The sequence below is a fragment of the Cetorhinus maximus genome, chromosome 1 (genome assembly GCF_964194155.1).
Source record: "Cetorhinus maximus chromosome 1, sCetMax3.hap1.1, whole genome shotgun sequence".
Taxonomy (NCBI): Eukaryota; Metazoa; Chordata; class Chondrichthyes; order Lamniformes; family Cetorhinidae; genus Cetorhinus; species Cetorhinus maximus.
The window spans coordinates 91508170-91534912 of record NC_135879.1 but is presented as its reverse complement, the minus strand read 5'-3'; the positions used below and the strand labels follow the sequence as shown (position 1 = coordinate 91534912).

At 45.1% G+C, this 26743-nt stretch overlaps 1 protein-coding gene and 1 long non-coding RNA gene across 2 annotated transcripts in view; one reads left to right on the top strand and one right to left on the bottom strand.

Annotated features, from left to right (window-relative positions):
* Positions 1-2403: 2403 nt before the first annotated feature.
* Positions 2404-26743, top strand: part of antxr2a (ANTXR cell adhesion molecule 2a) — a 303824-nt gene continuing 279484 nt past the window's right edge. The window contains exons 1-3 of the mRNA XM_078543719.1: positions 2404-2988; positions 3326-3397; positions 5629-5700. Coding sequence (XP_078399845.1) covers positions 2825-2988; positions 3326-3397; positions 5629-5700 — 308 coding nt within the window. The 5' untranslated portion in view covers positions 2404-2824. The remainder of the gene's footprint in view (positions 2989-3325; positions 3398-5628; positions 5701-26743) is intronic.
* Positions 5577-14034, bottom strand: LOC144681760 (uncharacterized). The gene is made up of 2 exons (XR_013576845.1): positions 13911-14034; positions 5577-5731 (listed from the first exon to the last, which is right to left on the bottom strand). It is a non-coding gene; the product is annotated as an uncharacterized LOC144681760 (long non-coding RNA).

Sequence of the window (26743 nt, the reverse complement as noted above, 5' to 3'; positions counted from 1 at the left end):
CACTTTCCAATCCTTAGGAACTGTTTGTTCTCAAACCTAAGGAATTCTGAAAGATCAAAACCAATGCATCCATTATCTTTGCAGCCACCTCTTTTAAAACCCTACGATACCGGTCAACAGGTCCAAAACATTTGTCGTCACTTAGTCCCATTAATTTCTCCAGCACTATTTCTTTACTTATACCAATTTCTTTAAGTTCCTCATTTTCACTGGAGACCTGGTCCCCCATTATTTCTAAAATGTTTTTTGTGTCTTCTACTGTGAAGACAGATACAAAGTATTTGTTTAATGTCTCTGCCATTTTCTTATTCCCCATGATGATTTCACCTGTCTCCACCTCTGATGGGATCCACATTTATTCTTACTAATCTTTTCCTATTTGCATACCTATGAAAATGTTTACAATCTTTTTTATGTCTTTTGTTAGGCTACTCTCAAACTTTACTTTTTCTTTTCCTTGCAAATTTCTTCATCCTCCTTTGCTAAATTCTAAAATCCACCCAATCCTCAAGCTTACTGCATTTTTTTTGACAACATTATAAGTCTCTTCCTTTGATTTAATACTATCATTAACTCCTCTTGCTAGCCATGGCTGGACCACTTTTTCTGTGGGTTTTTTTGTGCCTTAAACAAATGTATAGTGGTTGCTATTTATATATTAATTCTTTAAATGTGAGCTGTTGCTTGTCTACTATCATATCTTTTAATGTGGTCTCCCAATCTACCTTAGCCAATCTCTCCTTATGCCTACATAGTTTGGTTTGTTTAGATTTAAGGCTCCAGTTTCAGACTGAACTAACTCAATTTTAAACTCAAAGTAAAATTCCATCATATTATGGTCACTCTTTCCCAGAACCCCTTTGCTAGCTACAAGGTTATTAATTAAGCCTTTCTCATTGCACAATGCTAGATCCCCAAACAGCCTTTTCCCGAGTTGGTTTCTCAAATACTGATTTAGAAAACTACCTTGCATACATTCCAAGAACTTTTCCTCTACACTATGACTGCAAATTTGGTTTGCCCAGTCTATGTGCTATTGTGTTACTTTAAGAGTTTACTTTGGCAAACTTTACATCAGCTATCCTTGTAACTGTGCCTACCTTTTTTTGATGCTTTTCCATATAATTCCAGCCAATAAACTATGACACTTCTCATTGAACTAAAGTAAAATACCGCAGATACCGGAAATCTGAAATAAAAACAGAAAATGTTCAAAATATTCAGCAGATCATGCACTTCTGTGGAGAGAGCAACAGATGCTGCCTGAGCTGCTGAGTGTTTCCAGCATTTTCTGTTTTACTTCTCATTGCAGTTACTGAGGGGTATGACTCATTCCATTCCCTCAATGCCAATTGTCAATAGTAACGGGGAAAGAATGGAATTAAAGAATGTCTATACTCTGTGATTCAAATGATTAACTCAACTTGCCATTTTTAACTGAGTATATGGGGACTGTGGATTGAAAATCTCATACCAACTATTCACTTAATGTTTAGTTCTTTCCCATCCAAGTCATTATGTAATATTATAATGAATGTCAACTGTGACTCAGTTGGTAAACCCTTACCCTTGAGTGAGTTCCAGTCCCATCCCAGAGACTTCAGTACCAAAAAATCTAGGCTGATATTCTTATACAATACTGAGGAAGTGTTGAATCTTTCAAATGAGACAGTAAACCATGGTACTGCCTGCTTTCAGGTGGATGTACAAGATCAGATAGGACAGCAGAGATGTTACCACTGGTGTCCTGGCCAATGTTTATTCTGCAATCAACATTTTATCAGTATGCGAGAGCTTGCTTTTTTTTATTCATTCACGGCATGTGGGCTTCGCTGGCTGGGCCAGCATTTATTGCCCATATCTAGTTGCCCTTGAGAAGGTGGTGGTGAGCTGCCTTCTTGAACTGCTGCAGTCCATGTGGTGCTGTGCACAGATTGGCTCCTGGGTTTCCCACACTACAATCGCATCTAAGCTTCAGGAGTATTTCATTGGCTGTAGAGGGCTGGATATTGTGCACTTGTGAAAGGTGCTATATAAATGCCAGTCTTTTTTCTCTATTTGATAATTTAGAAATGTAGAATCAGAATGAAAAATACATATGCCCTGCCAGTTTTGGTAACAAAGAGTCTGATTTTTGTGTAAAATTGAAAATTAAGATTATAAAACAGTTTTGTTCATCTCGATGTAGCAATTCAGTCTTTCAGGCCTAATGAGGTTAGTTTTGTCATAACTTCCCGACGTCAACAGCACAGAAAATGTGCTACAGAACATGTATGATGATTAATATCAGTGCTAATGTTATATCGAGCACAGGAAGTGATATCATGCCACTGCTTCCAAACAGCAGTGCTGTCTTTCTGCAGCAATATCCTTTTTATGCTCACTAACTGCACCAGCTGCCTCACTGACAGTACATTGGACACACCCAGTCGCAGTTATTCCCACCCCCACCAAGCAGTATGAACTTAATGCAAGTTCTGTTTGATCCGCTGACTTATGTTATGTGGAAACCAATGCTTAGAAGCTGGGTGGACGATTGATGTTTGTGCAATTCTGCCCCTGGCGAAACGCCGTCTTCCTCTGGGAAGTTATCGCATAAACTGAGCAAGAGACTTTGCAGCAGCGGCCGACCGACCCCTTCTTGCAAATGTTGTAATGTGCGCTTTTACGGAACTCGTCTTTTTTCCTTCGATCTGCCTGCTGTAGGGAGGACGTTTTTATTTTGTGAATCCAGTGGTGGCTGTTTTAATGTTTGCAGAAGCTTTCTGTTCCTTGTTCCCGGCTCTGTCCTCTGGAGCTATGCAACTTGTTTAATTAAACGATAATGAGGCTGTGGTGGACTGTTGCTGTTTATAACAGAATCTGGCCCGGACTTCGGAATTCCTTGGTCTTTGTGTCACTGTTTCTGATCTTGTATGGACCGGGAACTGTGCAAAGTGAAGAAAAATCGTGTCATGGAGCGTTTGATCTTTACCTTGTACTTGACAAGTAAGAATCGGTGCAGAATCAATCAGTGAGAACCAATGCTGGAAACCTGAAATAAATCTGAAAAAGTATCAGTGGTGATCGGTCGAGACTTTTTTTCTGTAGCTGTCAAGAAGTTAACTGGCGGTAAAATCAATTGTGAACATTGATGGATCAAGTGGTGGGGGGAAAAAAAGATTATGTGAAACTAACCGCGATATGCACTGTAACTGATCACAGTGCTTTAAATTCAAATGTTATAATTAGTTATTAAAATCACAGGTGAAGAGCAGGATGGGAGCAGAGCTCAACACGTTTTTATTTGCTGGAACTCTTTTGACCGAACACCCTTATTTTACAGGTCGGGGAGTGTTGCTAACAACTGGGGCGAAATATATGGTTTTGTGGAAGCGCTGGTCAAGCGATTCGTCAGGTAATCCAGTCAGCATGCTTCACCAACTTTGGTGCAGTGAGAAAAGTATCTTTGACTCGTTTCATCGCCGCGTGGGGGAAGTAAGGGGTAATAGTGGCTGAGTGATCTTTCATTTTTTTTTGTAAAAATATACTTTATTCATAAAAATCTTCAATCACATTCAAAACCATTTCAAAAACAACATTACAAGGGTACAATCCAGGTTAAACTTTTACAAAATGTATCACCAGGTGCATCAGTACAAACAATATTACAGTCATTTACAGCCTTTCATTTTGATCTGTACAGCCCGAGGGGCTCTAAACAGTTCCCAGTCTCTCGGTGCGCTGTGGTAGAAAGGTCTTAGACAGCGACCCTTCCCCATTGCGCCTTTGCGGCAGCTGCCCCAAGCTTTAGTGCGTCCCTCAGCACGTAGTCCTGGACTTTGGATTGTGCCAGTCCGCAACAATCGGTCGGGGACAACTCTTTGTGCTGGAAGACCAACAAGTTTCGGGCAGACCAAAGCGCGTCTTTCACCGAGTTGATGATCCTCCAGCTGCAGTTGATGTTTGTCTCGGTGTGTGTCCCTGGGAACAGCCCGTAGAGCACAGAGTCCTGTGTCACAGAACTGCTCGGGATGAACCTCGACAGCAACCACTGCATCTCTCTCCAGACTTTCTTTGCAAAGGCACAATCCACAAGGAGGTGAACAACGGTCTCTTCCCCACCACAGCCACCTCGAGGGCATCGTGCAGAGGGGGTGAGACTCCTGGCGTGTAGGAAGGATCTGACGGGGAGGGCCTTTCTCACCACCAGCCAAGCTACGTCTTGGTGCTTGTTGGAAAGTTCTGGCGATGAGGCATTCTGCCAAATGACTTTGACAGTCTGCTCGGGGAACCATCCCACAGGGTCCACCCTCTCCTTATCCCTCAGGGCCTCTAGGACGTTACGTGCTGACCACTGCCTGATGGACTTGTGGTCAAAGGTGTTTTTCTGCATAAATTTTTCCACCAGGGACAGGTGGTACGGCACGGTCCAACTACTTGGAGCGTTCCGCGGCAGCGTGGCCAGACCCATCCTTCGCAACACCGGGGACAGGTAGAACCTCAGCACGTAGTGACACTTGGTGTTTGCGTACTGAGGGTCTACGCACCGCTTGATGCAGCCACACACAAAGGTGGCCATCAGTATGAGGGCGATGTTGGGCACGTTTTTTCCCCCTTTATCTAGAGGCTTGTACATCGCGACCCTGCAGACACGATCCATTTTCGACCTCCAGATAAAGCGGAAGATGGCTCGAGTGATCGCCATCGCGCAGGAGTGTGGAATGGGCCAGACCTGCGCCACGTACAGCAACAGCGAGAGTACCTCACACCTGATGACCAGGTTCTTACCCGCAATGGAGAGGGAGCGTCGCTCCCACATGCCCAGTTTCCTTTTCACCATAGCCACTCGCTCCTTCCAGTTTCTAACGCATGCCCCGGTCCCTCCGAACCATATCCCCAGCACCTTCAGGCCGTCAGCCCTGACAGTGAAGGGGACAAAGGATCGGTCAGCCCAGTTCCCAAAGAACATGGCCTCGCTCTTCCCACGATTTACCTTGGCTCCCGAGGCCAGTTCGAACTGGTCGCAGACGTGCATCAGTCTGCGCACCGACAGCGGATCCGAGCAGAAGACGGCGACGTCGTCCATGTACAGGGAGGCTTTTACCTGAGTGCCTCCACTGCCTGGGATCGTCACTCCTCTTATGCCCGGATCCTTCCTGATGGACTCGGCAAAGGGTTCTATGCAGCACACAAAAAGGACAGGCGAGAGAGGGCAGCCCTGCCTGACTCCAGATTTAATCGGAAAGCTATCTGTTTCCCACCCATTGATTGAGACTGCGCTACTGATGTTAGTGTAGAGCAGTTGGATCCAATTTCGAATTCCCTCCCCAAAGCCCATTTTGGAGAGCACATCCCCCATGTAGGTGTGCGATATTCTGTCAAAGGCCTTCTCCTGATCCAAGCTGATGAGGCAGGTATCCACACCCCTGTCCTGTACATAGGCAATCGTATCCCTGAGCAGCGCCAGGCTGTCAGAGATCTTCCTGCCTGGCACAGAGCAGGTCTGGTCAGGGTGAGTGATCTTTCATTATTTAAATGAAGACTGGGGTTTAGAGAAAGGGAAGTGGCACTGAAGAAGGATGACTTCCAGCCGGAAATGTGAGAGGATGTTTTAATTCACAGTGTCTTTTTTATTTAATTTTGCAGTCCCCAAATGAGATTGTCCTTCATTGTGTTTTCGTCCCGGGCAGATGTGAAGATGCCAATCACTGGTGACAGGTTTGTGCACGTTGCTCTACTTGTGTTTGCTCTGATGGAAAACATATATGCAAAACTGCTGTCACAGAATCACACAGTGCAGAAGAGGCCCTTCGGCCCATCGAGTCTGCACCGACACGTGAGAAACACCTGACCTACCTACCTAATCCCATTTACCAGCACTTGGCCCATAGCTTTGAATGTTATGACATGCCAAGTGCTCATCCAGGTACTTTTTAAAGGATGTGAGGCAACTCGCCTCCACCACCCTCCCAGGCAGTGCATTCCAGACCGTCACCACCCTCTGGGTAAAAAAGCTTTTCCTCACATCCCCCCTAAACCTCCTGCCCCTCACCTTGAACTTATGCCCTCTTGTATCTGACCCTTCAACTAAGGGGAACAGCTGCTCCCTATCCACCCTGTCCATGCCCCTCATAATCTTGTACACCTCGATCAGGTCGCCCCCCAGTCTTCTTTGCTCCAACGAAAACGACCTAAGTCGATCCAACCTCTCTTCATAACTTAAATGTTTCATCCCAGGCAACATCTTGGTGAATCTCCTCTGCACCCCCTACAATGCAATCACATCCTTCCTATAATGTGGCGACCAGAACTGCACACAGTACTCCAGCTGTGGCCTCACCAAGGTTCTATACAACTCCAACATGACCTCCCTACTTTTATAATCTATGCTTCGATTGATAAAGGCAAGTGTCCCATATGCCTTTTTCACCACTCTGCTAACATGCCCCTCTGCCTTCAGAGATCTATGGACACACACGCCAAGGTCCCTTTGTTCCTCAGAACTATCTAGTGCCATGCCGTTCATTGAATACTTCCTTGTCAAATTACTCCTTCCAAAGTGTATCACCTGAACAAGCCGCTTTCAAAGTCTCCAATCTTAATCTCTCATCCTTTCAAACCACACACAACCTCCAACCCCCTTTTCCTCCTGAACATGTTGCCGCTTCGCAAATCCATGCACATTCTGTCCCAAATTCACTTTATCTACAATCAGGCTTTGGCCCCTGCCACAGCATTGAAAAGGCCCTAATAGCTGGTGTTCTGGACAAATGGTAAAGGAGGCATCAAACAGACCATTATTTTCACATGTAAAGGGCCAGACAGTGTTTTCCTGTACCAATATAAGGAATGATGCATTTCCAGTTCAGATTGAGCACTGCATGCCGCCAGCCATATTGGATACATTGGTGTCCATTTTATGCCTGTAAAATGGATGCAGCATTATTGGATTTTTCAGATATGGTGCTAGATTTCACATGACGACACTCAGCTCTACCTTTCCACTAGTACTATCAAACAGCCACTGACTTTGTGCCATTGGTCTGCTTGGCTAATATTTAGCCTTTTATTAGGAGCAGTTTAGTCCAGTTAAGCATTGTGAAAGCTGAAACAATCATCTTAGGAATCCTGCCAAAGACTGTGTGCCCTTGTCTCCAGTGCCATCTCCCTCTGTGGCCACTGGCCTATGTTTAAGCTGATGCTTTGAAAGCTCAGTTCCCTGTTACCCAAGCTGAACTTCTCATGCTATATCTGCTTTCATCACCACAAACACTGACTTCCACCTCTGACCTCACCCATCTCTGCCCTAGCCTCAGCCCATCTGCTACTGAAACCCCCATCTATGCCAGCATCACATCTGGACTCAAGAGCTCCAATGCTCTGTTGGCTAGACTTCTATCTTCCACCCAGCATAAACTTCAGATAATCCAAAACTTTGCTGCCTGCATTCCAACTCAAACCAGGTATAACCCATCCGATCCACTGTGGTCATCGATGAACATTTCCTCTTGGTTCCCTGGTGCTCCCAGTTGAAAACTCTCATCCTTGTGTTAAAATCTGTTCATGGTCTCACCCTGATCTATCTTTGTAACCTCTTCCAGCCCTACCATCCTCTGAGCAATCTGTTGACCTCTTGTGCATCCACCATTCCCTCCTCCTTTCTTTTGGCAGCTGTACCTTCAGCCCTGTAGGCTCTAATCTCAGGAATTCCCTCTATAAACTTTTCTTTCCTCATAATTCTTGTTCCTCCATTAATACTATCTGTTTTAACCTACCTCTTGAACCAAGCTTTTAAACTAAACGGTGGTGTAGTAGTATTGTCACTGGGCTGGTAATCTAGAGATCTGGGATAATGCTTTGGGACCTGGGTTCAAATCCCACCATGGCAAATGGTGGAATTTGAATTCAATTAAAAAAAGAAGTCTAATGATGACCATGAAACCATTGTCGATTGTTGTAAAATCCCATCTGGTTCACTAATGTCCTTTAGGGAAGGAAATCTGCTGCCCTTGCCTGGTCTGGCCTACGTGTGACTCCAGATCCACAATAATGTGGTTGACTCTTAAATGTCCTCTGAATAAGGGCAATTAGGGATGGGTAATAAATGTTGGCGTAGCCAGCAACGCCCACATCCTGTGAACGAATATAAAATAAAAACCCTTCGACAGTGTCAACATTTCTCTGATTATCTTTTTGTGAATTGGCTTGGCTTATTTTCCTACATTAAAACCATGATATAAATGCAAGTTATTGTTGTAACGTGCAAGTATGATTAAATGCACTTTGTAGAAGATAATGACTTTTCTTCAATCCAGCATATATGACATGTTCTACTGAAATGCAATTTTCTAAAGGTAGATTTTCCATTATGATTTGGTCTGGAGAAAGATTTGTGATATAATTGGACTTTTTATTTCTTTAAAAGTAATTGACTTACTGAAATGCATTCCTTCTGAAGACATCTTCCAGATGCTGCTTGCTGCTAAGTTTAGTTTTTGGTCAATTTTATGTGACAGTTATGAGCTGATCAAAGAGAGCTGGAATGTATCTATCAAGGGTACGTTTTGCCTGACTAACCTAGTTGAATCTTTTGAGGAGGATATGGGAGTGTCAAAAGATGCTGTTTATTATGGACTTCTAGAAGAATCTTGATAAGGCTCTACACAAGGGATTATTGGCAAAAATGAGAAAACCGTGTACCATGGATTGGCTGGTAAGAGACCAGTGATAAAGTGTTTGTTCTTGGATTAGTGGAATGTGACAAGTAGAGTTCTCGAGAGAGCTAAATGGGGCCTCAAGTTATTTGAAGTGTGAGTTTATAATGTGAGGCCAAGGCGGCATCTGGGATCTTGGTGACCGACAGGACAACAGTCTTTCTCCTTATCAACTGAGATCTAAGGTTAGAGAAAGGAACAGACAAGGAAATAAGTTGAATTAGAGTCAAATTAGGTTCAGAAACAGAAATAAAGAGAGGGAAAAAAGATTGGACCAAGAGAGAGAGACAGAAAGGACAAGTAAGAAAACTGCAACAATAATAACAAATCTTGCAAGCTGTGGCCACGTCTCCAACCTTTCCTAGCAAAACTCCTTGAACATGCTCTTGCCTCCCAAATTTGTGCCATTCTTTCCCAGGACTTCGTGTTTGATTATCTGCAATCAGGTTTCTGTAAAGTATAGAAATGGCCCTTATGACATCCAGGGTGACTGTGACAAAGGTAAGTTGTCCCTCCTCCCTCTCACCCTGTCTGTAGCCTTGGACACTGTTGACCACACCATTCTCCTTTAATGCCTCTCCACCATCATCCAGTTGGGTGGGACTGCATTTACTTAGAGACTGTGGAAAGTTCAAGAGAGGCAACGATGAGATAGAGCTGGGTGTCATTAGCGTATCTGTGAACAATGACGCTGTGTACTTGGATGATGTTGCCAAGGGATAGCATGTCGATAAGATATAGGGGGCGGCCAAGGATAGATCCTTGGAGGGCACAAGAGGGAATGGTACAGGAGCAGAAAGTTATTGCAAATGATTCTCTAACTGACTACATTCTTATCTATCCAGTCATAATTAGAGAATGAAATTTGGAAACTAACTTAATCGTTAACCCAAGGCAGTTGTGCCCTTTTGGTTATGACAGATTTTCTTTTATATTCTAATATTTAAGGTTGTGCAACATTGGAACAAAATCAGTTTGATTAAGCTGGCTTGCATTATGTTAGCTAGGGGAATAAGGCAGTTAATTTACAAACTGTAAAGCAAATTTTTGGCACATATGTAGTGTACTTTAACAGCATGTACCCTTGTGAAAATGGGCTCATGGTATTATATTATGCTAAGTAGCCTTTCATTGTTGAGAGGCATTATTTGAAGAAGCTTCAATATCCCTGGAATAGCATTTGTGAATCATAGGTCTGAAAATCTTTTTACAGAAAGTATCTCAAGTAAAATTTTCAGCAGTGAGAAAGTTATGGAGCTGGCATTTTAAGTATTTGGTTCTTAACATTCAAATCACTAGAATTTTGCTGACTGAACAGATTAGTCTGTGGGATATGTGAGATAAGTAATGATCAAGTTACGAATAATAGTCATAAAATCTGGATATGGTCATTACATTTACAGCACATTTGCCTCATTATGCCTGCTCTAGGCCTAGTTCATCAAGTAAAGCTATGGGGTAGAAATTGCTTTTGCACCAGGGATTTAAATTTTGCAGTACAATCTTCTGCACCGCAAGTGGTGGTGTTCTCATGTGTTTGCTGCCTTTGTCCTTCTAGATGGTAGTGGGTGTGGGTTTGGAAGATGCTGTCTAAGGAGCCGTGATGAATTCCCGCGGTGCATCTTTTGATGGTACACACTGCTGCTACTGTGCGTCGGTGGCGGAGGGAGTGAATGTTTGTGGATGTGGTGCCAATCAAGCGGGCTGCTTTGTCCTGGACAGTGTCAAGCTTCTTGAATGTTGTTGGAGCTGCACTCATCCAGGCAAGTGGGGAGTATTCCATCACGCTCCTGACTGGTGCCTTGTAGATGGTGGACAGGCTTTGGGGAGTCAGGTGATGAGTTATTTGCTGCAGGATTCCTAGCCTCTGACCTGCTCTTGCAGCCACAGTATTTATATGGCTAATCCAGTTTAGTTTTTGTTCAATGGTAACCCCAGGATGTTGATAATGGGGCATTCAGCGAAGGTAATGCCATTGAATGTCAAGGGAAGATGGTTAAATTCTCTCTTGTTGGTGATGGTCATTCCCAGACACTTGTGTGGCATGAAAGTTACTTGCCACTTGTCAATCCAAGCCTGGATATTGTCCAGGTCCTGCTGCATTTGGACATGGACTGCTTCACTATCTGAGGAGTCACAAATGGTGAACATCATGCAATCATCAGCTAACATCTCCAATTCTGGCTTTATTATGGAAGGAAGGTCATTGATGAAGCAGCTGAAGATTGTTGTGCCAAGGACACTACCTGAGGAGCTCCTTCAGTGATGTCCTGGAGCTGAGATGACTGACCTCCAATTACCACAGCCATCTTCCTTTTGAGCTAGGTATGACTCCAAGAGTGGAGGGTTTTCTTCCTGATTCCCATTGACTCCAGTTTTGCTCGGGCTTCTTGATGCCACACTCGGTCAAATGCGGCCTTGATGTCAAGGGCAGTCACTCTCACCTCAGGAGTTCAGCTCTTTTGTCCATGTTTGAACCAAGGCTGTAATGAGGTCAGGAGCTGAGTGGCCCTGGCGGAACCCAAACTGAGCGACAGTGAGCAGATTATTGCTAAGCAAGTGCTGCTTGATAGCACTGTTGATGGCCCCTTCCATTACTTTACTGATGTTGGAGAGTAGACTGATGGGGTGGTAATTGGCCGAGTTGGATTTGTCCTGCTTTTTGTGCACAGGACATACCTGGGCAATTTTCCACATAGCCGGGTAGATGCCAGTGTTGTGGCTGTACTGGAACAGCTTGGCTAGGGTTGCAGCAAGTTCTGTAGCACAAGTCTTCAGTACTATTGCCGGAATATTGTCAGGGCCCATAGCCTTTGCAGTATCCAGTGCCTTCAGCCATTTCTTGATATCACGTGGAGTGAATCGAATTGGCTGAATTCTGACATCTGTGATGCTGGAGACCTCTGGAGGAGGCCAAGATGGATCATCCTCTTGACACTTCTGGCTGAATAGTGTTGCAAATGCTTCATCCTTATCTTTTGCACTGATCTGCTGTGCTCTCCCATCGTTGAGGATGGGGATATTTGTGGAGCCTCCTCCTCCAGTAAGTTGTTTAATTGTCCACCACCATTCACGACTGGATGTGGCAGGACTGCACAGCTTAGATCTGATCCATTGGTTGTAGGATTGCTTAGCTCTATCTATTGCTTACTGCTTATGTTGTTTGGCACGCAAGTAGTCCTGTGATATAATTTCACCAGATTGACACCTCAGTTTTAGGTATGCCTGCTGCTGCTCCTGGCATGCCCTCCTGCACTCTTCATTGATCCCCTGGCTTGATGGTAATGATAGAATGGGGGATATGCCAGGCCATGAGGTTACAGATTGTGTTCGAGTACAATTCTGCTGCTGCTGATGGTCCACAGCACCTCATGGATGCCCAGTCTTGAGTTGCTAGATCTGTTCGAAATCTATCCCATTTAGCACAGTGCTAGTGCCACACAACATGATGGGGGGTATGCTCAATGTGAAGGCGGGACCTCGTCTCCTCAATGACTGTGCGGTGGTCACTCCTACCGATACTGTTATAGACAGATGCATCTGCAGCAGGCACGTTGGTGGGGATGAGGTCAGGTATGTTTTTCCCTCTTGTTGGTTCCCTCACCACCTGCCACAGGCCCAGTCCAGCAGCTATGTGCTTTAGGACTCAGCCAGCACGGTCAGTAGTGGTGCTACTGAGCCACCCTTGGTGATAGACTCAGAGTACATTCTGTACCCTTGCCACCCTCAATGCATTCTTCAAGTGGTGTTCAACATGGAGGAGCACTGATTTACCAGCTGAGGGAGGGTGGTACGTGGTAATCAGCAGGAGGTTTCTTTGCCCATGAGGTCCAGAGTCGATGTTCAGGGCTCCCAGGGCACCTCTCTCCTAATTGTATATCACTGTCCTGCCACCTATGCAATGGTGATGGTGGTGTCTGGGACATTATCTGTAAGGTACGATTCCATGAGGATGACTATGTCAGGCTGTTGCTTGACTAGTCTGTGAGACAGCTCTCCCAATTTTGGCACTAGCCCCCAGACTAGCTCCAAAGGAGGACTTTGCAGGATTGACAGGGCTGAGTTTGCCGTTGTTGTTTCCAGTGCCTAGGTCAATGCCAGTCCATTTGTTTTCATTCCTTTTTTTGAGGCTTTGTAGCAGTTTGGCACAACTGAGTGGCTCGCTAGGAGCATTGGAGTCACATGTAGGCCAGATCAGGTAAGGGTGACAGATTTCCTTAGGCAACCAGATAGGTTTTTACAACAATCGAAATGGTTTCATGGTCATCATTGGACTTTTACCAGATTTTTTATCAAATTCGAATTCCACCATCTGCCATGGCAGGATTTGAACCTGGGTTGCCAGAGCATTGTCCTTGGTCTTTGGATTACTAGTGCAGCGACAATACCACGACACCATCGCCTTCCCACGGGAGGGACGGACCATGGGCATTATGGAATCCTGCAGCACGGAAGGAGGTCATTGCCCATCATGCTTATGCTGGCTCTTCGAAAGAGCTGTCCAATTTAGTCCCAGCTTTTTCCCCATCGCCTTTCAAATTAGTCCTTTGACGTATTTGTTCATTGCCTTTTGAAGGTTTGCTTGTAATCTCATTCCACCATCCTATCCTATTCGTAGTAGTTTAGATTCATTATGTCACTGAAGGTGTCCATTCAGCCCATTGAGTCCATGCTGGCTATCTGTAGAGCAGTCCAGTCAGTCCCATTCTCCCGCCCCATCCCTGCAGCCCAGCGCGATTGTTTCCCTTAAGTACCCTCCAATTTCCTTTTGAACTTATCAATAGTCCTTGCTTCCAGCACTTTTGCAGGCAGTGAGTCCCAGGTCATTACACTTGCTGTGTAAAACAAGTTCTTCCTCCCATCTGCTCTTTATCCCTTCCCCAAAACCCCGGGCAGGATTTAGTGCAGGGCTGGTTTGAGCAAGATGGTGGGCAGGATTGGGGAATTGCATGGGAAACTGTGCCTCCGACTCCCACCGGCAGGAAAACGGAGTGCAATTTAATAGTCAGCAGGAGCAGCCCATCACAGGAAACTCATCCATCATCAGTAGGAGCCTCATTACCATTAATAAAGGCTCACTTAAGATTTATTTGCATGCAATTCATTTGAATTACGTGCTGCCTCCCTGATTTAATGAAACCCACAGCAGATTTCCATGGCTCCAGTAACCCACCCAGTGAAACTGTCAAGATGTAAGTGAGTTCCCTGACTTACCTTGCCTGTCCTTTGGACTTGTAGTAGGGTGAGTCACAGGAACTGTAGTCCTAATGGGGCCTTCTGTTTACAGAGTGCAGAGTTTATCAGCTGAGGGGCGGAGCCTCTGGCAGGAAGCTCACAGCACTGAGAAGGGCAAATATTTAAAGCAGGGGTGGGGAACCTTTTTCTTATCAAGGGTCACACACATAGACAAAATCAGTCGTGGGCCACTCGCACATAAAATCCAACTTAATTTATTTTTCTTTAGAGAGAATACATAAACATTCAACTCACCCGCTGTTTTAATGCGATGGCTGAGTTTGCTTTTCCTTAATGAGCCTTGTTATGTGTTTGCTGGTACTGATAATGTTGCTACTCGCAACTTGTCTTCCAAATTCACATCTGTTATTCTGCCACGTAGACAGTTCTTTGCGAGGGAAAGTTTTGAAACTCACAGCAGTATCTAGTTCCAAACAGCAGTGCAATATTCAGCACATGTCTCCTCAAGTTTGGAAATTCATCAGTGCCTGCATGGGAGTCTGTAAAATTCCATCCGAGGCAGGATATTGTATTTAGCCTTAAGCTCAGTGTTGCTTTGTAGTTCTATAACTTCATGTTGAAGGTCTTCAGGTACATCGACTGCTTCAGTTTTGAGGGTATGGCAAAAATGTTTGATTCCAGTTCCTTCACTTTTAGCTCTTGAAATTGCTCTCAAAATTTCTGAAGTAAATTGCACACTCCCTGGCGTACTCCACTGTTGTTGCAGGTTTTTGTTTCAGAAGGATAGGAAAATGCACTGTGTTGCCCTTTTCCAGTTGATTTGCCACAGCTTTAGTTTGGCTTCAAATTATTTCACATTTGAAAGAAAGGAAGAAGCTGGTCAGGCTCTTGCAATTTGACATTGAGCTCTGGCAGATAGCGTGTGATGTCGACTATGAAAGCCAAGTCATACAGCCACTTGTTGTCACTCAGCTCGGCCACAGGTTTTCCCTTTGTTCCATGAAAAGTTTCACTTCGTTCCTCAGTTCTTAAAATTGCATAAGCATACTCCCCCAGCTGAGTCATCGCACTTCACAATAGTAAACTAAATTGCCATACTCTGATTCAAGGTCTTTCAATAACTCCATAAACTGGTTGCTGTTTAGCCCTCTACTTTTAATAAAATTAATGCTCGATACCACTGTCAACATTCCATTACTCAGTTGCATGGACTGCGTGCACAGATTCTCCTGGTGAATGATGCAGTGACATACAATCAACTTACTTGCATCAAGGTTGAGGCAATTCATTTCTTTCTTGATTAGAGCAACTAATCCCTTTTGAGATCCAACCATTGCTGGAGCACCATCAGCAGTAAGACCACTTAATTTTTTAAATGATAACTGAAGCCCGTGCGTTGCCCATGTAAGTTTCTCAAACATATTTTCACCTTCGGTGGTGCCCTGCATTGCTACTAAAGCAAGCAAGGCCTCTCCAATCTCAAAATTTGCCATGATTCCATGCAAAAAATTGTCAGTTGGCATGTATTTTTTTTGCCTGTTGTCTCATCAATAGCCAGAGAGTAAAACTCAAAATCAGCTGCAGAATCTTTCAGAGACTTTTCAGTGCCTTGAGCTATATCATTAATTCATTCTGACATGGTCCTGTGAGATGAGCTCACAATGTCAAAATATTTAATTTTTTGTGGAGCCAGTAAAGCTGCTGTGGTCGCAATGATTCATTCCTTTACAAACTCTCCTGAATGAGGCCTAAGCTTTTTTGCGATACGCTCACTCACCACATAACTGGCTTGCGTAATGTTGTCCATCGCCTTTCTTGGTCTTGTGAAGATGGCATGCTCACATAATTTTTAAATGATTTAGTTTTGTCCACTTGTACTTGTCCTTGAAATTCTTCATATTTGATGTGCTTCATGCTGTAGTGTCTTTCTACGCTGACTTTTTTCGTGACAGAAATTACTTCTCCACAAATCAGGCACACGGGTTTGCTTTGCACCTCCACAAAAAAATAATTGTCTGTCCATTTTTCATTAAAAGCAAGACGCTCCACGTCCACTTTTTTTTTTGCAGTAGCCATGTTTTATTATGATACTTCGAACAGAGTGGTAGATTTTGCAGTGTATTATTTTTTATAATTTGAAGAAAAAACCTGTGAGAACAGCATGTGTATTGTGTGAGAACAGAGGATTCGAGACAAAATATCAGGACAAAATAGCTGGAAGCAAGTAGTGGGGCATTTAAGTAATTTCACCTAAAAAATTACCTTCTTTAAAGAGGATTGCACAATACTGCTGGCAGACTACTCTCAGGCTCCCCGTGGGATTTGCACTAATCGATCCTGCCGTTTAAGCTGTTGCCCCGTCATTGGGGGAACACAGCTCGTTGCCTGCCTTCCACAATTATGCAGAAGTCAACCATCCGTGACCAATATCTCCTAACGTCAGATTGTGCTGTTCAAGAGAAACGAGGGAGGGGAGCGCAGCCAGAAAATGAACTAAGTCCCCACAAAGCTGAGTTTTGTTGTCTGACGAGCAGGAGCTGTGTCTAAAATGGCGCGATGTGTGTGCGGAATCGAGAAAGTCCTCACCGACCAGGGCTTGCCGCTGTGTTACCTTCGACCTGCTCAAAGGCTGGAGCTCAAGCAGTGTCAGCCCATTCTGACTTTCATGTTCTTGTTCTCCTTGGGCCAACATTTTCCCCTGTCGGGGGGGATGTGCGGGAGCAGGCACGGGCGGGCGGGTTCCCGATTGGCGCCCTCGGTTGGGGGCGCGCCGCCATTTTATGTGGGCAGGCCAATTAAGGCCTGCACAGCGTGACGTCCGCCAGGAAGAGCTATGCACTCCCTGAGCTGGGAGTGCGCTCCTTCGCGTATGCAAAGTGCTGCCTCAGGGAGATCGGCTCAGATTTGAAACTTTAAATAAAGATGAGAGAAAAATTTTGCTGCCATGTCCCTTCATGTGACACTGTCACATGAGTTGGGACATGCCCATAACTTTTATTTTGAAATATTCTGAGATTTTTTAATCACTCATGAAACCTCAAGCCGCCTGTGGATCCCGGCAGGGATCCCGGCCTGTCCGTCCAACCTTAAGGTTGGACGGGCAGGTCCATTAATGGTTTCAATTAGTTTTTTAATGGCCTTAATAGTTGACATGTTGGCGGGCGCGCAGCCGACTTGGCTATACGCCCGCCGACCTGAAAATCTAAATGACGTGCGGTGATGTCGGGACGCACGCCCAATGTCACCCCGTGTCGGTGAGTGGGTCCTGTCCCTGCTCGCCGAACAGAAGATTCTGCCCTTGGTGTCCAAGTGGCATGGCTGCATTTCAACAGCTTTCAGGAGCTGGGCTGGGGAGTGCGAGGCCTAAAATGGCAGAGACATGTGCGTCATATGCATATGATACATATTTTTGAAATCTCACCGGGGGCTGGATGATAAAGAGCAATGAGTTGGATCCGGCTGGTTGAAAGGGACAGCATGCAGCTGAGATTCCAGAGGGAGCATTCCTTAAAGTTGCACTTCACACCAGAGGAGATCACACCTAGAAGCAGCCTGTGTGGAAAGGGACAATGGTGGGCCAAATGGCTATCGTACACCCATCTTTATGCATTGGAATAGATACACGATGCCGATGAACTCAGAAATGCACAACAACCAGTGCAGGACGCCCAACAGCAGCATCAGTGGGAGAAAGCACAAGGACAGGAGGCCAGGCATCAAGGGACAGGAGGATGCAGGCAGGCAGTGTATCCAAGAGTGTGCTGGAACAGAATGGCCTGCTTGCAGATATCAGAGAGGCAGTGCCTGAGGAGGAACAGAGTCACTGAGCTCTGCGCCCAAATGCAGGATGACGATTGTGCTCAAGGATTGACAGTGAGCATCCAATGCCGGTTTCACTGAAAGTGACTGCAGCGCTCAACTTTTACACCCCTGGCTCGTTCCGGGGTTGTACAAGAAACATATATGTGGGATTTCTGAAGCAGCTACACACCGATACATCAAGGAAGTAACAAATGCACCATTGAGGAGAGCTGAGAATTATATTAAGTACAAGTCCAATGAGGATAGCCAGGCAGAGAGAGCAATGGCATTTGCTGCTGTGGCCAGTTTTCTGCATGTCCAAGGTGTCATAAACTGCACACAAGTCACCATCAAAGCACCATCACAGCAGCTGGGAGCCTTTTATCAATAGGAAGGGCTTCTATTTGCTGAATGTTCAACTAGTTTGTGACTGCTGGAAGTGAGTGATGCAGGTGTGTGCTCGCTCTCCAGGCAGTAGCCACGATGCCTTTGTGCTACGACATTCACAGGCCCTGCACTTGCTCAAGCCCAGGCTGCAGCTTCTTGACTAGATCCTGGGAGACAGAGGATACCCTCTCCGGACCAGGCTCGTGGCTCCAGTCATGAACCTATGTACTGAGGCTGAAGAGAGATATAGTGCCAGCCGTGGCACAAGAAGGGCCTTCATAGAGCAGACCATTGGTCTGCTGAAGATGCACTTCTGCCTGGACTGGTCTGGGGGTGCTCTTCAATATGCCCCTGCGAAGGTGTCATGGGTTGTTGTGTGTGCTGGGCACTCCACAACCTCGCAGTGCAAATGGGTGAGAATCTCAACTTGGAGGAAGAGGAGAAGGAATAAGGCTCCAATGATGTCGAGGAGGGGGATGAGGGCATGCCACATGAGGAAGTACCGGAACATCTGGCTGCTGCCAATGCCAGAGCGATGGATACCAGTGGACGCTCGGGAGGCAAGGGAATGCCTAATGCTGATTCAATTCCAGCATCCTGGTCTGTAGTGAGGATAATCCTCTCACAGGTTCAATCCACTGATCAGAGATGGCGTATGTCCCCACACTGAAGTCCTCACATTGACCTGCCTCAGATAATAAATTGATGCACACCTGTCAAATGACGAATCACATGACAAAGTCCCTGCACACGTGCTGATGGGTGTCCACTCTTTGTGAAAGGACAATGTCAGGAAGCCTTCAATAAAAAGAGCGAAACGCAATGAATGCACAAGCACAGTTGAATGATACACAATCTGTAGCCTACACAAACAATGATATCGCCTCCAATGCCCCGCCACTGTGATGAAGTGACCTTTTTGAGTGTTACACTGAGGTGGGTCCCCAGCATCTGCAGGCTGCTGCTTTTGATGCCCTGTGATCTTTGATGACCATAGTGGCTGTCCTCTGGCAGCCTGAGGCCTAAGGGGCTCTGGGCACCCAGGGAGTTCCTGCACCATTGCAGAAGCCTTCTCTGTGGGCACTGCTGCTGGAGGGTCAATAGCAGAGGTGCTGGGAGCTCTTGTCAACTCACAGGATGCTTTGAGAGGAGACCTCCAGTTTGTGAGGCAGCAGCTCCTCCAGCCTGTCGTGCTAAATAGCACCTCCCTACTTAAATATGTCTCCCCTAGCCCTTGTGTGATCAGTTAATGGGAATAGTGTTTCTTCATCCACCCTATCTAAACCTGTAATAATCTTGTACACCTCTATCTAATCGCCCCTCAGCCTCCTTTGTTCCAACTTCTCCAATACCCTTGTATTTAAGATCCCTCATCCGTGAAGCCATTCTGGTAAAACTCCTCTGCACCCTCTCATTCTGCCTAAAGTGTGCAAACCAGAACAGGATGCAATACTCTGGTTGTACCCTAACCAGAGCTTTAAAAAGGCTCAGCATAACTTTTGTGCTGAATATCTCTGTTTATGAAGTCCAAGATTCCATATGCTTTGCTAATTACTTTCTCAATATGTTGTACCACCTTCAAAGGTCTATACACATGAACACTCAAGTCCCTTTTTGCTTGCAGACTTTTTACAATGGTGCCATCAAGTCTGAATTGCCACTCCTACCCGTTCTGCCAAAATGCATTAATTCACATTTTTCTGTATTGAATTCCACCTGCCACTTGTCTGCCTGTTCTGCTAGCCTATCTGGGTTCTGTTGCAGGCCATTCATATCATCCTTCCTGTTTGCCACTTCTCCAAGTTTGCTTTAATCAACAAATTTTGAAATTCCACTCTGTATTCCAAGATCTAAGTTATTTATACATATAGCAAAAAAAGCAGTAATCCTGGTACCTGTCCTTGGGGAATACCACTGTTTACCATCCTCTAGCCTGGAAAACAATCATTTACCATGACTCACTGTTTTCTGTCATTACTCCAATTTTTTTTATCCAATCTGACACTGACCCTCCTATTCCATGAGCTTCAGTTTTGTTAACCTGCCTTTCATATGGCATTTTATCAAATACTTTCCTAAAATTCATATCAACAATGTCCAGTGCATCTCCTTTATCAACCTTCTCTGTTGCTTCATCAAAAAATGCAATTAGATTAGTGAAGCACAATCTGCCTTTTACAAATTCATGCTGACTATCCTCAATTAACTCAAACTCTTCAGGTGCCTGTTGATATTTTTTGTTTACCTGATTATTGTTTCTCAAACATTCCCCACCTCTCATGTTAAAGTGACCAGCCTATAGTTACTAGGAATATCTTTACAGCCTTTCTAGAATAAGGTGTTGCATTTTCCACTCTCTAATCCTCTGGCACCTCTCCAGTATCTAGGACAGATTGGAAGATGGTGGCAAGCCCTTTCGCTAACTCCACCACCACTTACTTTAACAACCTAGGATGGAAGCATATCCAGCCTTTGCAGTATATCCTACATATCAATTTTCACCACATCCATTATCTCTACCATCCCTGCTTCAATATTTTGTCAGCTCTTGCTTCCTTAGTAAACACTGATACAGAGTACTCATGCATAAGCCTTGCCCTCATCTTCTTTGTCTCTAATAGGATGTACGCTGCCTCTTACTACGTGCTTACTATTTACATACTGGTCATATTCACCCTTTGCCAGCCTCATTTTTCTCTTAACTTCCTGTCTCATCTTATTGCATTTGGCCTGGTTCTCACTTGCTTTCCAAGTCTTAACTATCCTGTACGAAGAAATTTCTTCTAACTTTATCTCCAGTTCTTTTGCCAATTATTTTAAATCTATGATCTCTGGATACATACCCGCTTGCCAGAGGCAATAGTTTCTCCTTACGTCTTCTATCAAAACCCCCTATAATATTGAATATTATGGAATGAGAGGGACAGTAGCAACGTGGATACAAAATTAGCTGAGTGATAGGAAACAAAGGGTAATGGTCAATGGATAGCTTTCAGGCTGGAGGAAGGTTTGTATTGGAGTTCCCCAGGGGTCAGTATTGGGACCCTTGCTTTTCCTGATATATATTAATGATCTAGATCTTGGTGCGCAGGGGACAGTTTCTAAGTTTGCGGGTGATACGTAACTTGGAAGCATTGTAAACTGTGAGGACAGTGTAGAACTTCAAAAGGGTATAGACAAGTTGCTGGAGTGGGCAAATAGGTGGCAGATAAAGTTCAATGCGGAGAAGTGTGAGGTGATGCATTTTGGTAGGAAGCACACGGAGAGACAATATAAAATAAGGGGACAATCCTTAAGGGGGTGCAGGAGCAGAGGGGCCTGGGTGTACATGTGCATAGATCATTGAAGGTGGCAGGACAGGTGGAGAGAGCAATCAATAAAGGATAGAGTATCCTGAGCTTTATTAATAGGGGCATAGAGTACAAGAGCAGGGAGATTATGCTGAGCTTATATCAGACACTAACTAGACCTTAGTTGGAGTATTGTGTACAGTTCTGGGCACCACACTAAAGGAAAGATGTGAACACACTGGAGAGAGTGCAGAAGAGGTTTATAAGAATGGTTCCAGGGATGAGAAATTTCTGTTATGAAGATAGATTGGAGAGGTTGGGACTGTTCTCCTCTAAGAGGAGATTTCTTAGAGGTGTTCAAAATCATGAGGGGGCTGGATAGAGTAGACAGGGAGAAACTGCTCCTGCTCTTAGGATCAAGAATGAGAGGGCACAGGTTTAAAGTGATTTGCAAAAGAAACAAATACGATGTGAGAAACAACTTTTCACACAATGAATGGTTTGGGTCTGGAATGCACTGCCTGGAAGTGTGGTGGAGGGAGCTTCAATTGTGGCATTCAAGAGGGCATTAGATGAATATTTGAATATAAATAATGTGCAAGGGTGTGGGGAAAAGGCAGGAGAATGGCACTGTGCTCATTCGGAGAGCCCATGGACTGAATTGCCTCCTTTTGAACTGTAACATTCTGTGCTTAGATCTCCCCTCTCCTCTATGGAGAACAATCCCAGCTTCTGCAATCCCTACATATAACTGAAATCCCTCATCACTGGTATCATTTTGGTAAACTTGCCCAATACCCTCTCCGGGCCTTTGAGATCCTCCCTATAGTGTGGTGCCTAGAATTGTACACAGTGCGCCAGCTGATGTGTAATAACAGTATTGACCACTCCCCCTTCCCTGCTCCATTTGACAAGCTGTCAATGAACAGTGTGAACAATACTGACAGCTTGCCTGTTTTATTTGAATTAACCAGGGGAGCAATGTTGAAGCCCTAGTGACCGTGCATTTTCCAGGCACGATACCCATTCTGCACCTGAAACCAGTTTCGACTCCATCTGCTCTTATTTCATAATCCTATCTTTTTCACTACCTTTTTAAATTATTTTATCTGATTTATCTGATTCTTTGTAAAAGAAATTAGTCTCTGCCTCAACAACCATCTGGTAAAATCTTCCATGCTTTTTAAAATTCTTTCATGGGATGTATGTGTATCGTTAGCAAGGCCAGCAGTTATTGCCCATGCCCTCATTTCCCTTGAGAAGGTGGTGCGAGGTGCCTTCTTGAACCGCTGCAGTCCGTGTGGTGTAGATACACCCACAGTGCTGTTAGGAAGGGAGGTCCAGGATTTTGACCTAGTGACAGTGAAGGAACAGTGATATATTTCTACATCAGGATGGTGTGTGGCTTGGATGGGAACTTGCAGGTGTTGGTGTTCCCATGCATCTGCTGCCCTTGTGCTTCTAGGTGGTAGAAGTTGCAGGTTTGGAAGGTGCTGTTGAAGGAACCTTGGTGAGTTCCTGCAGTGCATCTTGTAGATGGTGTACACTGCTGCCTCTGTGCATTGGTGATGGTGGGAGTGGATGTTTAAGGTGGTGGATGGATTGCCAGTCAAGTGGGCTGTTTTGTGCTGGATGGTGTTGAGGTTCTTGAGTATTGTTGGAGCTGCACTCATCCAGGCAAGGGGAGAGCATTGCATCACACTTCTGACTTGTGCCTTGTAGATGCTGGACAGGTTCGAGGGAGTCAGGAGGTGAGTTACTGTCTGCAGAATTCCCAGCCTGTGACCTGCTCTTGTAGCCACATCATATATGACTAGTCCAGTTCAGTTTCTGGTCAATGGTAACCCCCAGGATGTTGACAGTGGGGGATTCAGTGATGGTAATGCCATTGAATGTCAAGGGGTGATGGTTAGATTCTCTCTTGTTGGAGCTGGTCATTGCCTGGCACTTGTGTGGCACTTTCTGATTTGCATGGGTAAAGTCTAACCTTCAATTATTGCAGTATCAAAGGGAGAGCCCACCAATAAGAAGCTTGACACCATCCAGGACAAAGCAGCCCACTTGATTGGCACCCTTTCCACAAACATTCACTCCCTCCACCACTGATGCACAGTGGCAGCAGTGTGAACCATCAACGAGATGCACTGCAGAAACTCAAGGCTCCTTAGACAGCACCCTCCAAACCCATGACCACTAACATCTAGAAGGGCAAGGGCAGTAGATAGTTGGGAACACCACTACCTGTAAGTTCCCCTCCAAGTCGCTCACCATTCTGACTTGGAAATATGTCGCTGTTCCTTCACTGTTGCTGGGCGAAAATCCCTAACAGCACTGTGGGTGTACCGACACCACAGGGACTGCAGCGGTTCAAGAAGGCAGCTCACCATCACCTTCCCAAGGGCAATTCAGGATGGGCAATAAATGCTGGCCTAGCCAGCAATGCACATATCCCAGAAATGAATAAAAGAAAACGAATCTGTGTACATGGTGCTTTACTAAGATGCCTTTTGGCAGTCTGCTTTCTCATCTGGCTTTAAGCTCATACATAAAACGAGGTGCATAGTTTGAATGCACTGGTAGACAGCGGTTTGTATGGAACATTTGGCAGACAGGACCAAGTCATATTCATTTCCATATTTTGATGTTTTTCCTGCCTTGTTCCTTCTAGCTGTTCCTTGATCCTGCTGCCTTCTGCTTCCCACTCTGCCATTTGCCTAGTGATCAAATCCCCCACCACATTGTAGCCCTTGAAGCTTTCCATACTAGTTTCCAATTGGTGTGTACATTGTTAGGGATAACTTTAACCTAACTCATCGGAAGGGAAACCAACGAGATTGGGTGGGATGCTGCTTTTACACCTGCTTGATGTTACTCTCATTGACTTCAACAGAGAGTAAAACTGAGCAGAATCTAAATCCAAGGTTGCACTTGAACCTGCCAGTTTCCAACCTTTTGGTTAGGTTACAATTACCCCCATTGTCTCTTTGAAAGATGCTTCTCTGATGGTTTGAAGCATCACAGTGTATCAAAGCATTTGATTTAAGTGCCATTAATAAACTGTCAGTCGCTGTGGCTCAAACTGAAAAATTGAATCAGTTGATTTAAGTGATTGAAAATTTGAAGTGGCCTGCTACCAGTAAAACTGTACACACTGCTCCAACTGAGAAGGAGGCATTGCGGTCCTTTCAGAAGCAACCATTCTCAAATAAGATATTAGTGGGCATGAGCCTATGGGAAGAGCCAAATAGTCTCTAATTCAGCAGTAGCTGGCAGTAACTTCACAGCATTGGCAAAAAGCCACAGCATTGCTGGTGTTGGGAAAGGAAGGGCAGGGTTTCCAAGATTTAGACTGAGACATTACATGGCAGAGTATAGGGAGCTACCCTACAGGTAACCATGTTGTAACTGACTTGACTGTTTTATACCAACTGAGATGGAATCTGTTGATTGCCCAGCATTGCCAACTCTAACTTTTACAATGTGGCTTTAAAAAAAACTAAGTTGTGTTCAAGAACTGTTGCATTTGGGATATCCTGAGTGATAATTGAAAAAAAAAACAGAGCTTTGAAGCTATTAATCTTAGAGGTATAAGCTATTTGCCAATTTATGAGTTTATGTAATGTAGTTTACATTTTCTTATTGTAAATCTTCACCTATAGAATCCATTCTGCTGAAATTCTGAAGCAGGGCAGTAATGGAATAGACAAAAGTGCTCAAAAAGGAAAGATGTGAAAAAAGAGGTTTTGCTTTTTTGCTGACCGTGTGGGCAGGAACTACCAGAACTCTCTCATCTTTCTGAGTGAAGATCACATAGCACTGCATTGATTCTTTTTGGCAGTAGCCTATAGCCAGCCGTGAACAGGGGCACACCCATAAACTGACTGGGAATTGAATGTCGTGATGGTGCACCTATTTGACTGCTAAGGAATTGCCTCCCACTCATTAAACACAAGAGTTCAAGAGATAGGAACAGACCATAAGGCCCATTGAGATTGTTCCACCATCCAGTATGATCGTGGCTGGTCTTGGGCTTCAACTCCATTTTCCCGCCCACTCCCCATATCCCTTGACTCCCTGAGAGTTCAAAAATCTGTCTATACCAGCCTTGAATATAGTCAGTGACAGAGCATCCATAACCTTCTGGGGTAGAGGATTCTGAAGATTTGCAACCTTTTGAGTGAGGAAATTTCTCCTCAGCTCAGTCCTAAATGATCGACCACCTTCTCCTGAGACTGTGCCCCAGTGTTTTATGTTCCTCTGCCAGTGGAAACGAGTGTCTACCCCATCAAGGCCCTTCAGAATCTTGTAGGTTTCAATGAGATCACCTCTCATTCTTCTAAACTCCAGAGATTACAAATTGAATGCTACAAGCACCACCCACTAGAAAATGCTGCAAAACATCTGTTAAGAATCTGGATATCACAAGTAGTTTATGTCTGATGGAATGCTCCATTTCAGTTGTGGAACAGATCTGGTAGAGAATCGTTTCTTCCAGCTGCAAGAGATCATTAGGAAATTACATGGATGAATAACTGTTAGCAGCATGAGAGTTAGACACCATCCACAAGGACCTTTGAGAGAATCAGGGTGGAACCGTCCCAGATTTGCACAAAGTGCGGTAGCGGGCAGGAAAAGAGTCGTTTTACCCGCCGGCTGAAATGGCGGGCTTTTGTGCCATATCATCCCATTCCCGCCTCATTAATTATGCAGCCATAGGAAACACGCTGTCTCACTGACGGGCAGCCTCCAATTTGCCTGCCATGCTGTCACCTCACCACTTCCTCACGCCGGGCACCATATTTAAACTGCAACTGTGCGCATACTTCTCAATGCTTGCAGCCCAGGGCTGCTCCGGTGAAGACACGGCCCCAAAAGCCAAAAGGAGTGCAGGCCCCTGATTCAGAGGCGCATCCCTGGGGTGCCTTTTGGATGTTATGGAGGCCCCCCGCAATGTCCTCTACCCATGCTCTGATTTGAGGAAGCCCCATCAGTCTTACCACTCCAGCTTGGGAGGCGGTGGCAGAGGTAGTCAATGCCAATGCTGCACACGAGGTTGGCCATCCAGTGCAGAAAAGAGTTGAATCATCTCATCTGTGCTGCCAGGGGTAAGGCAACCATCTTATCACTCTAAACTCACACACTCACAAGGCCATCACACATTCAGTGGCATCTCACTCACTGTCAGCTCAAGGGACATCACCACTCACTCTCACACACATACACTCACTCTCACATATCCATCTGGCCTCATCTCCTCTGGAGTCTGCCTTCTCAGCCCTCACCATCTTGAGGCCACTTGCACAGGTCAACTTGTGCCCCCACACACACCCTGGGATACTCCCCTTCCCCAGAACAGCCCTCGCCCTGCAGCTT